Source organism: Gordionus sp. m RMFG-2023, chromosome 1 (genome assembly GCF_954871325.1).
Source record: "Gordionus sp. m RMFG-2023 chromosome 1, tfGorSpeb1-WG-v2, whole genome shotgun sequence".
Lineage (NCBI taxonomy): Eukaryota > Metazoa > Nematomorpha > Gordioida > Chordodea > Parachordodidae > Gordionus > Gordionus sp. m RMFG-2023.
In genome coordinates this window covers 86,369,059-86,382,070 of record NC_088775.1, presented here as the reverse complement: position 1 = coordinate 86,382,070, position 13,012 = coordinate 86,369,059, and the positions used below count along the sequence as shown (strand labels likewise).

At 31.4% G+C, this 13,012-nt stretch overlaps 1 protein-coding gene across 1 annotated transcript in view; it reads left to right on the top strand.

Moving 5' to 3' along the window:
• Positions 1-13,012, top strand: part of LOC135930871 (uncharacterized) — a 36,140-nt gene extending 23,128 nt beyond the window's left edge. The window contains exons 22-33 of the mRNA XM_065467668.1: positions 107-216; positions 1,501-1,844; positions 2,324-2,479; positions 3,939-4,089; positions 4,687-4,966; positions 5,148-5,528; positions 5,727-5,817; positions 8,929-9,042; positions 9,607-10,057; positions 11,348-11,636; positions 12,268-12,725; positions 12,922-13,012. Of these exons, the coding sequence (XP_065323740.1) occupies positions 107-216; positions 1,501-1,844; positions 2,324-2,479; positions 3,939-4,089; positions 4,687-4,966; positions 5,148-5,528; positions 5,727-5,817; positions 8,929-9,042; positions 9,607-10,057; positions 11,348-11,636; positions 12,268-12,725; positions 12,922-13,012 (2,916 nt within the window). The remainder of the gene's footprint in view (positions 1-106; positions 217-1,500; positions 1,845-2,323; positions 2,480-3,938; positions 4,090-4,686; positions 4,967-5,147; positions 5,529-5,726; positions 5,818-8,928; positions 9,043-9,606; positions 10,058-11,347; positions 11,637-12,267; positions 12,726-12,921) is intronic.

Here is a 13,012-nt window from a genome sequence, read left to right as displayed (position 1 = left end):
AAACATATGCATTTTTCTTTCCTTTAACATTAATCTAATAGTATTACATCCTAAAACTTAACTGCAATTTTATCTGCATCTACGTCACCTTCTTTATTTTGCACAGGTATTATTACGCAATCCGCGAAACGCCCGCGCTTCTTACTTGTTAGCCTTGGTTACTCAGTACGCCTGGGGGGACGCTGGTAGCGCATATACCCTGAAATACAGCCAAAAGTTATTTTTTTATTTGCAATATTTAATTTATTCATATTTTCTATTTATTCTAGCCTTTTTATATGAAATGAAATTATTAACAGAATAAAATAAAGGAAGGAATATAATCATTGGCTGGCACTGCAAATCTTTGTATCTTACATTTTTTTAAAAAATATCATAAATGAATTCATCGGTAATATCCTAGAAGCTAGCTCGAACCAGTCCGTAAATTTCTTACCTAGCACAGCTCGTAAAATATATTGTACAAGTTGACTACCCAAGCCTGGAATAATTTTATAATGAAGGAAACGACGTGTATTTACCCTGAAATTATAAGCTTTAAAAAAACATTTTTTATGAAAGTTTTCTCCCACACCCCCAATCAGTTAAAATATTTTTAACCGTTTTATCTGGTCCCGGTCAAAAAAAAATGATCGCAAAAGAAGTAATGATATATAAATAGGATACGGAAATTTAATGTTTACATAAAAGGGGGGGGGGAAGACAGACATTGTATTTTGTTATAACTAATTAAGATCATCAGATTTGGTATATCATTTACTTATGTCTTGATTCGTTAACTTCGATTTATGCTCAAAAATCTCCGTACAATAAATTTCCATAATTAATAAAAATTATATTTCGAATCCCGACATCCGATTTCTCACAACCAGACAAAGAAAACGCGGGACGAAAAAAAAATAGTTTAACTTTTCTCGAAAAATAGGTTATGGCTATCCTTAAATAATGTCAATTACAAACTGACAGATACGACACGACAGTAGGAACAATATTCCATCGTAATACATTTTTCAAGAATGGTGGTGTGGAATAGTTTTTTTCATGGTAGAGTGGGGGGGGGGAGGAGGGTAAATCTGGGCATTCAGTTTTAGGATTTTTATAGATAAGCTTTTTTTCTAATCAAAATATAAATAAAAAAAATTTAAGAGTTTGAGGTGACCAAGAAGTAAACAATCAATCACATTATAGTAAAGGAATGAAAGAAAAAACGGTTGAGTTGGTTAAAATAGAGGAGCACGTGACATTCATTCAAAAAAATGACGATCTCACATTAAACCTCATGAAAATAAATGGTAGTCACGTGTCATCCATCTTTGAAAAAATAAAGAAAGTTGGATTGGCAGGAAATGAATGATTGTTATAAAAGGGTTTTTTTTTCTTTCGTTCTTATAATTTTTCTTTTTACTCATGAATTTATTAAGGCGCTTTAAATATAGTCGAATCTTTTCACCACCCACTCGCCCCCTCCCTCCTCCCATATCCCAACCAAAAAAAAAATAGAGCCTTCAATAACGTCTTCGACTCGATTGGCGTCGAAATTAATCGAAAAATAGCTTCGTTTGTTGAGATGACGAAATCTGATGCCAGTAGTTTAAGCGACGTTTCGTCTCAGGAAAAAACGAAGGAACTTTCAGACTTTTTCCGCAACATTGAAACCTTGATCAAAATGGCCGATTTATATGGGACGGTTTTAGCGGACCGGGGCGATTTGGAACAAAGTCTAGCCTTGGTCGAACGTATATGGACCGACGTTCCTTTCATGGTTTACGAATTTACCGGTGTAGGTTTTGGCCCGGAGTCATATTCCACGCGAGAGTTTGACCAGTTTTTCCCTTTCCAGAAAAGTTTATTATTATATTAAAAATATAGGCAGATATATACTATAGGGCCAAATGTGAATTTAATATAAATAAAATAGCCAAAATTGGTTAAAATAAATTGCAAAAATCCAGTTATAATTTCAATTATTAATATTAAAAATTTGATATTATTGGAGTTTCCTTATCGGCAAAATCAATTTTACCGAAATTAAGTATTTACTCTCTAAGCGCTTGAATCAATCAAAAAATTATGTTTCCTAATATAGTAAAAACAATCACGAAATCAATGAATTAATAAAGATTTTAAAAAAATTTTAATATTTTTTTTATAAAAAATAGTTATAACCCCCCACTTGGCATCACTTTTATTTTTAATTAAATTTGATCCCTTATGAAACGGTTAAACAATGGTGGGGTACACTGGACGCGCAAACCATTTAGACACACTTCTTATTTTTACCTATATATATGTTGATATTTTTTTTACACCATTTTTGACTCAGATGATGGTGGTACATTGGATACCGGCCTTAAAAAGAAATTGCCGAGCAGTTTAAGCGAACAAGTTAGACATGATTTGTGTGTACCCATGTTAAGATTAGCTTTCGTTAAAGCTTACGCCTTGACTCTCATGGGAAATCAAAAGCAAGCCTTGGAAGGTCGATTTTTAGAATATTTTAATTATTCCTATATTTATATACGATATATGATGTTAACTGGTTTTTGATTTTGATAAAATCATATTGGTTCCCCTCTAATTTTACAGAAGGGATTGTTTATTTAAAGTTTCATAAAAAAATCTATTTTATCCAATTTTCTTTATCAGGATTTTATATTTTACTATGGGGGAATAAGAGGCCTTGAAATTTTGAAATATTTTTTTTATTTATATTTTATGCTTTTACCGTAAAATATCTTCAAAAATATAAAAGTTAAGAAGGCTAAATTATTGCCCAAATATGGATTACAGGAATCCTAGTTTATTTACGGATTTTCAAATTGGAAGGGGTCAGCTGAACCATAATCGGTTTGGCATGGAATGCATTAATTCTTCTTTGTTTTGTGATCATATTGTGTGCGCTCACAGTTGATAAATAATAGAATACCAACTTAGCCTCACAGTCACTTGGTAGGTCCAGTTTACAATAATTTCTCTAAGATTTTTTTTTACTAAATTAAAACCTGTCATATGTGTATGCCTATCATTTGGATATGTCACGTCTTTTCAAATTTTGATATTTTTTGTGGAGTTAATTTGTCTCGAAAAAAGAATGTAAACATACGATAATATTTTATGGATTTTGTGGTATAATATAGGAATCTTGGGAATGCGTCATAATAATTAAATGAATTATTTTTTTTCAATTATGTTTCTTAGTGCGCATTCTAATTAGCGCGATTAAGAACTTCAAGAGTTTTAATGCAAATCCGGAAATTCCTTCACATCTATGGCACACGTTCAAAAATTGAGAATATTTCTTTATACATATTCTCTTCGAAAAATCCCTAAAATAATGATGCATCTTGGCAATGTTTATTTTTTAAAACATATGTATTACACCTTCCCTAACATCTTAAATCAATAGTTTTGAGATTTTCGATGATATAAATAGTAAATATTTTGAAATATTTGGCGATTTTATAATGCTAACCTTTTCAATTAAGGACGCTTTGGGTGTCGTAAGAATATTATGATTAAAAATACTACAAATTCTTGGGTCTAAAATATTTTTTTTGTGTTTTTATTGTTTGTTATGTATTGTAAGTTTATGATAAATTTACAATTACCTACCTGCAAGAGGAATACTAGGAATTGTTAGTAAGATATTGGACACTTCTCTTAACGTTCAAAGTGGATGTATAAAATGTAAAAAAATCTCTATTTAAATTAAAAAAATCACGATTGATTTATTTCTTTCAAAATAAATCGCCGTGGGCTTGATGGCATCTTAATCCCTTTTTATTACCTTTAACTTTTGGGGTATTTTGATAATTTTTGGCGAGATAGGATGATTTCTTACTTCTAGTCCTATAAATTTGTTATTAATAATTATTTCTATTTATTTTTTTTAAAAAAGACTCATTGATTTTCTCGATTATATTTATTATTTTAAATAGTATACGATGAATGGGAAACCGAATCCCGAAGATTAGCCCTGATAGGTCGAAAGGACATTAGCAATGATCGCGATAAAATGCTCGTTCTGAAATCGATAGCTCAATACTTTGGCGGGCTTTCTCACATGGCTACTCAACAAATATCTCAATTGTAATTAAAACGATTATTTTTTATAAATTTATATCTCTCTATATATATTTATATACATATATATGTGTATATATATAAGGAGTTACCTTTAACTGATTTTTAAATATTTTTTTAAATACAAATACTAATCTTAATTAGAGTATCAGACTATTACTAGGAGTTGAAATAAGCAAAGGTGCAGGGGGTCCAACACGTGTTTAAATCGTCCTGAGTTTTATAAAATTAATTTATTCCTTTTTTTATCCTCCCTTCAATGGATTTCCAATAGCGCCCAAATCCGGGCTCGCCCAATCAAAACTTGGGTCTAAACGTGAAATCTGTTTGTAAATCAAATTTTGATAAAATAAATTTTATCAGTAACGGAATTATTTAACTATTTACCGACCCCTGTAGTACACGTGGTGATTCTTTGTTTTGTATGGGCGTAGATAAGTAAAAATAACAGCTTTTAATATTTTCGTATAAAATTTATATATATATGTATCGAGGATTGCTAATCGTCCAGAAAAAATAATACATTTTTGGTTAAAAAAATAAATAATTCCTTTTGGATTCGCCTTAAAATTTTAAACATGCTTACCTTGAACAAATATAAAGTGATTACGTCAAATTTTTGGAACCGTTTTGCGTGGACAGCCTTATGGCTAAATGGTGTTTGCACGTACTCGAAGCCATCGACAAACATTCTGACGCTTCTACCAAAATATCGCTCGCGTTAGTGGACCCGATGCCGATTTTGAAGAATAATTGCTCGGTGATCAAGAATATGCCCTCCGTTTTTATGTACCTCATCTTGAGGATGATCAGGGTTAACGACGAAAACTTCAACTTTGTCCGGAGCATGGAATACCTTCGATTCGTCACCGCCATTTATAACGTAAATGTTTTTGACATTGGATTCCCGTTTTACCCCCTTTTTAATCTCAGCCAAATAGGAATGATATAAAATATAAGCCGTTATCATAGATGTAATATCTAGAGTTATTTTTTCTTTTATAGCCAACCCGGATTTTTTTTTATGGAAGTCAAAGTCAAAATTGATATTATTAATCATACAGGAGAAATCGAATTCTACCTCGAACCAACCGCAGTCAATTCTGTCCATCGCCGCAACTCTGCACGGCTCTTTTGGCGCAGCTAAGGAAACCATTTTCGTGACGCTCTTGTCGAAATATTTGTCCCAATACGAATACAGAACATTTGACCAGTTTTCGTTTATAAAGACAAACCTTTCCACTTACTTCAAAAACGTTCATCACTGTTACCTGCTTCAAAAGGCCCTGTCAAATTTTAGTACTCCCAAACTTTCCAACATAGACGACTTGAACCTGGCCGAAATATGTTTAGGTTCTGGGGGGAACCCATTGGAAGAAGAGACTTTGAGTTACAGGGAATCATTGTTCAAGGGATTAGTTTTGTGTGCAAAGTCTAGTAGTGGGGTAAGTCAATATATTATTTTTTTGTTTAAACTTCTGGGTTAATAATTAATCAAAAGACCTGCAGGCCGGGTTTCTGTTTGATTTTCCCAGATTTGGCACAAATGCCTAAAAATTAATTTATTGTCAGTTTCAGTTGCGAGTAATATTTTCGTTTTTTTTAAAGATTCTACCCATTATTTCTTTTATTACATTAAACAGAAAACGTGTTTGGACGTTATGATGCACATAGTTTTAGGAAATGTCAATGAGGCCTATAAAACCGCTCAAATGATTTACCACCAAAATCCCTGTAAATAATGACCTAAATGATTATTTTTTTACTAAATCTTTGATATATCGATAAAAGCGATCTTAATTTATTCAACAACTTTTTATTTGTCGTAATCAGGAAACTAGTGTTGTTAAACGGCTCGTTTTGAGCCGATTTTTAAACACAGCTTATTCAATATTTTAGCCCAAAAAATATTGCCTTAGCCCTCGAGATTTCGAGAATATATGTCTAGACCTTTGTTCCTTCCAGTGGCGTAGCTAGGAATTTTCCTTAGAGGGGGTCCAAACCCGAAAACCACCCCCGTAGCTAGCCACTGGTTCCTTCTATGAACAAAATCTTCAGGCTTGCGTAATATTTTTCTGGATGAAATATTGAGAGAGCCGTTTTAAAAAATTGGCTCAAAACGAGCCGTTTAACATCACTACAGGAAACGTTGTATTATTAATTTTGAAAAAAAAATGTTATTGGTTTCCATTTCGAAAATGCCGAAAAGCGAAAAACTGGCTCGATCGATAAAAAATAAAGGCTCAATTGAAATACAAAAGTATTGGTTCCCGTTCTAAAATGGCTAAAAGTAATAATCGCTAAAAATAATTTTAAAAAAATTAGGAGGGGTAAGGTTTATGATGGGGGTTTTGCATCCAGTAAAAATCCTGTCATGTAAAAACTAAAAATTTACGGAGTTATAATTAAGTAAAAAAAAGAAAAGTGTGTCATTTCAATCTAATATATCTCTCTTTCATCAGTTTTATATTAAATTTTTTTATTAAAAATATATATATGTACAAATATTTTATATTTAACAATATATATATTTAATATAACACTTTGTTATTATAAAAAAAAAAATCAGAAGACAATAATACTGTTAGAGGTTTACAATTTTTTTAAATTAATTATAACATTTTTTTTTCTCAGATTAATTTGTATTACTTTAAGTTCAGTTAGGTGTTGATCATCTTTTAAATTCCGAATTAATGAATATATGTAGGGATTGGCGTTTTTAGCTATTCACTTAAAGGAAATGGTGATATCCCTCGAGATGATTGTTACTGCATGGCCCTTGTATCTTGTTGTACCTATAAAAACAATGTATAAAAATGTTATGATAAACTAATATATAAACTATGTGGAATTAATTAAAATGAAATAATTACCTGGTCCAAATTTGATGAGGAAAGATTGCATCAGAATTTATCCAGGTAGTATCCATATATATTAAGAAGCTTAATATTAACGGGTCATTGGCTGTCAAATCTACGCAAGAATCACGGACCACTTGAATGTCCTCTCTCTTGCATAAAGGAAGTACGCTCATCCTTCGAACAATAGTGTATACGGCAGACTCTTCTTTATACTACTTGACTAAGTCTAAATGCTGAACTTTACGCCAAACGGCTTGCGTAAAGTGGAAGAAGCAGCCTAAAAATAAATTATGTTACAACTATATACAATTTTAACTTTACCCTTTACTAAAATATTCGGAAATACAAATTGTAGAGCTCGGTCAAATATACGGTTAACCGTGTTTTAAAACAAACTCGTCAGAATATCCCCACTAGTAATGACGCTATTGTGTTGACCACTAACCTGATAACAACATTCAGTGGTTATAATTTCTTAATAAAAAATAATAATAGCAAACCAATTATATTTGGTTCTGCCACGTTAGTCAATTTGTCATCTTATACCATCATTTATATGGACGCAACATTTTACATGTATCAGGCGCTTTTTTAGCCATATATACTATCCATATTATGTATAATCAAACGGTGATCCCTATTATATATGCACTTCTTCCAGATACAAGGAAGGAGTCATATATTGAGCTATTTCAAACAATAGTGGAATATGGTACATTAAATGGTATACAATTTTTGCCAGACATGGTATACAGTTGTAACATAATTTATTTGTAGGCTGTTTCTTTCACTTTACACAAGCCTTTGGCGTAAGGTTCAGTATTCAGGGTTGGGTAAAGCAATATAAAGAAGAGTCTACTGTGTATACCATTGTTAGAAGGAAGAGAGTACTTCCTGTATGCGAAAGAGAAGATATTGAAGTGGTCCGTTATTCTTGCGTAGATTTGGCAGGTAATTACCCTATTATGCTTCTTAATATATATATACAACCTGTATAAATTCTGATGCAATGTTTCCTTATCAAATTTGAACTAGGTAATTAATATTTTTTAACAAGGACCACACAGTAACAATCATCTCGAGGGATATCACCATTCCCTTAAGCAAATGGCAAAAAACGCCCATCCCAACATACATTCATTAATTCGGATTTTAAAAGATAATCAACGCCTAACAGAACTTAAAGTATTGCAAATTAATAATGTGGAAATCGTGACTGAAAAATATGTTATAATTAATAAAAATAATTGTATGACGTTACTTCTGATTATTTTTTATCATTGACAAAATATCTGATTTAATTAAAACATTGTATTATAAAACTGATGAAAGAGAGCGATTGTACTTGGTGGTTCGATTGGAATGACTTTTTAAACTTAATCATAACTCCGTAAATTTTTAGTTTTCACATGACAGGATTTTTTTACTGGATGCAAACCCCTATCATAAATTTATACTTAGCCACCACTCCCCCCCTTCCCTCATTTTTTAAAATTATTTTTAGGGATTTAGAAGGGGAACCAAAGTATTACTTTCTACAAAATCTGTCAATATTATTTTCCCAAATATGTAAAAAATATGGCCAGTTTTACGTTTTTTTTAGCATTTCGCGTTTTCGAACTAATTGGCAAATAAGATATATAGTCTTAATCCTGAAATTTCAGCCGGAATTTCCATATTCCCCTATGCCCCCCCCTTCTCCCCATTTGGAAATTTTTTTTACATCTTACTCCATTCGAAAATTTTGCCTCCTACTTCTAAATTTTATTTAAATGACGATAACGCCTTGACAAATACCTCCCCCCTCCGATTTCAATGACGATCTTGCGTTATGTCTTTCATGTAGTCCCTGAATTTAAGTCATTGAAAACTTGGAAGTCCTCTATAGAAGAAAAAGAAAAAGGTCGCCAATGGTATTTAGATATTATAAATCTTTCAGTATAATATTAATTTATCGTTTTTTATGATGTATAATCGATACTAGACATATTCGATAATCAATTATTGATGGCGTTAGCGTGTTACGGGAAATCGATATATAGTACCTCGAACGAACAATATTCAATGGGCTCCTTTACCGACTATGCGCTCAAAACAAGTTTTTTTTAAAAATGAATTTCTGAATCGCTAAGGCTTGCATCCCAGTATCGTCATTTTTTTATCCCATAAAATTGATTGACACCAATAAATTTCGAACAAAGAAAATGATTGGCGTCGATGCTAAAGAATGCAAAAATAAGAATCTTATTAGGATTTATCCATAAGCGTATCTTTCTTTCTTACTGCCTCTCTCCCCTTCTTGTTATAAGAGAATCTGAACTAACATTGGCGAGAGTTCCCCTTTCGCCATCCCTAGGAAAAAAAATTTCATTTGTCTAATCTTCCTCTCTTTAAATGCTCACAATTTACTATTAACTTGCCGGAGGAAATTATTTTTTAGTATTCCACTATAACCTTTCTCCATTTTTCGTGGTCCTGGGGCATTTAAAAATAACAATACTAATTCTATAATTTCGTTCGAGTAATTCGACTGACCACAAATAAATTTTAATTGTGGTAGTATTGGGGGAATAAGTGTTTTTAACCCCTGATTTACGGGCTCGGGTTCCTTTACGCATTATATTTATGTATTCTATAACAAAAAAACTATCTTAAACCTAAGTCATTGACTTGTCAAGGGATCGCTTGCAATTGTACCATTCCTCCCGCGTCTCCAAACTTTACCCTAATGCCGCCTTACCTAACGGTTACGTGAAGGATACCATTCACGGCCCAAATTCTGGCCTCACTAACGGTTACGCGAACGATGCTGTTAATAACAATAACCTAAATAATTCTAACGCCAATGTTCCCGACCACTCAGCTGAATCCGTCTCTATCATCGTAAACAGGCTTTTATCGTGCCTCGAGTACACGCTACTCCTCAAATTTTGTGTAGAACCCTTGAAATTAAACGCCGAAGCCTCTTTAGAGCCCTTGAAATTAAAGGCCGAATCCTCTTTAGGGCCCTTCCTAAAATTCATGGATTCCATTCACGGCGAGTCTCTACAAAGTTACGACCAAATGTGCGAAAAATTGAGTTTGGATTCTAGTCGGACACGATATGTTGAAAGGTTTTTTTTTAAAGATAAAGTAACATATTTTGACTTTAGTTATAGTATAGTATATAAACTTCTCCCGATTTTTGATGTTTGAATATGAAGTAAAAAAAATTTTAAAATACATTTTGTTTGAGTATGCGCATAAACAAGAATACGATTTTTAATTGTCTTTTTTGAATATCAAAAAAAATAAAGATTTTTTAATATGTATCTTGTTTTGAATATGTCAAAGTAAGGATTTTTATAATTATTTTTTTAGAGTATGTGCGCTATAATACGATTCTTGTTGACTGAAATGTCAAAGAAATGTAGATTCCTTAAAATATATCTTGTTTTGAATATATGTTAAAAGTAAGGATTTTTTGAATACATTTTATTTTAGTATGTGATTTAAAAAGCGAGATTTTTTTCTTTCCTTCAAATTTTGCAAATGTTTTCCAAATATTATTTTTTTAAATAAAATATATATATGTATATATATCTCAAAGGGTAAGCGGAAAATAATTCTCTGGAACTGATTTTTTTTAAAAAATTTTAAACATTTTTATTTGATAATTTTTATTTCGTGGATATATTTATAGGGAATTTTTTCTCCTTTTTTAAAAATTAATTTTGTAATTTTTAATATCTTAATAAACAGGGATTTTTTTCCCGCCGGAATAATTTACCTAGATTTAATTCAAAGATTTTTGGCGGTTATTTAAATTCCGTTTTTTTTAAATATATTTTTTTTTCTACTTTAAGTATGAGTAAAATTGAGAAGCAAAAATAAGGAATTAAAAGTTTTAGTAAATAAATGGCATGGCATTTATTAGAATTGAATTTATTTTAAGATTTGATAAAATAAAGTTTAAAAATAAAAAAATTAATTTTTTTAAAAATAAAAAATGAGATAGAGTAAAATCGAAATAACCTTATAATTGGGAGCAAAATAGCCAAAGTCTATCCTATGTATAGGATGATCAATTAGGGAGTTTCGGTCATTGAATTTGAAAGTATAAAGCTGAGATAGTTGTAGCCATATTATGTATATGGCTAATCTTTGGAGTAGGTAGTTATGTAAAAACTAATAATTACACCGTCCTATAGAAAATCCACTAAGCGTTAAGACGCTAATGTATTAAAGTCTTTTTTTTTTCAAAGTTAAGATATTTATTTTTCTAAAAACCCTTAGGCTAAGACGATGGTCTTCAGAGCTAGACTTATAGTTTTTTTTAGCCTGCTTAGAAAAGGTTAAAAATATTATTAACCTTAAATGAGCTATTTATTAATCATATAAATTTTTAATAAATAAAATTTTAGGTACAGAAATAAAAACGGGATTCCCCTCCCTAGCAAGACCGCTATCCGCAAATCGCTCCTGCACGCCTCGTTAGCCCTCATTCTGTCCTACCAAAAAACGCATTTTTTGACCCAACTGTTTCGTTTACAGCATTCTTTACAATTTCTAGATTTCATAATTGGGAGTATGATGGTTCAAAAAGTCGATCAAATTAACAACCTAGACATGGCCGATTTTAACGATTTTTTAACCAATTTCAAAACCGATCAGCAGTTTGTTAGTCCGAAATTTAAGCGTTATCTTCAACACGTACTTTAAAAAAATATATTTCAAATTTCGACTCCTTTCTTCCAATTTTTTTTTATTATAAATAACTTTTGTTTCCAATATTTAAATAAGTTATGATCTGACAATCTGAGCAATATTTTTTTTTATTAGAGGCCTTCGACATAACCCAAATGGAAGAACGTACATTTTGCATTGCTCTGTAAAGCGTTTTACCTAACATCCCCTTAAAATGCTGAGTTATTATGTCAGGGAAAATTCCATTTATACTAAATGTTACCTAGATTGGAGTCCGTTTAATACAGCTGACTTCATTGTGCGTAACACTTTAAATAAAAGGATTGTCTGTTTATAGTATTATTGTCAATGGTGAGGGAAGGGGTGTTTTATATTTTATAAACAAGGTTTCTAATGTTTGTTTGGGAAAATATTTACATTTTTTTTCAAATGAAAATATTTCTCATTAAATCCAAATAGGAACAAATATTAAATATTACCTAAATTTGTTATGATTTTTATGATAGTGATGCCATTTTCTGATAACGCGACTCTGACAGCACGCCATATGGGGATCTGAAGAATATTGTTTAGATAAATTATTTTACTTTTAAATATTCATATTCATTCCTTATAAATTATTTTATGCCCCATCCAGATAATTTACACCCATTTTACATCCATCTACTGCAACAAGGCCACCACTCCTTCGTCGTCTGTTGTCGAAAAGAGGTTATTGATTTTTCAATTTGACATGAATCCGTCACATCAGGATTCATTACTTCCCTGCAATCAAATCATAAAGCATTACGCTCCTACTTCTAGCAATTCGACCAATCTGGTAGAACGATATTTTAAGTGTTTGTCACAATTCGTTATACAAAATTACAAAGGGAACCACGGGGAGAATGTTGGGGGAGACATTTGCCAACAACAATGTAAGAGTAACAATGAAGAGATAGGTGACCAGGCAAATTCGTTGCAAATGTTGGTGCAAATTTTCAAGAATTCAGCGATTGGATTGGAAACCCATAACGGTTGCTGGGATCTTTTGTGCAATAATTTACTTCTGCAGGCGAGGGAGCCCTTGAGGGACAGAGATGAACTCGAAAAAAGGTTATATATATATTGGGTAAATACTCCACGTTTTAGCTGACTTAAAAACGGTTAATTTGATAGTTTTTCAGCTTCGGGACTCTATACTTGGATTTTTTTGGCGCACACTTGCAATTTAGCCTATTTTTTTAAAAGCCATTTTCCAAACTATTTTATGACCATCAATAATAAATATTTTTTTTAATTTTTAAAATAGAAATTCAACCGCTAATCTTCAGTTGTATCTCAAATCCGATAATAGTATCGAAAATGGAAAAATTGCTCAAATTTTATCAATTCTTTTTTAA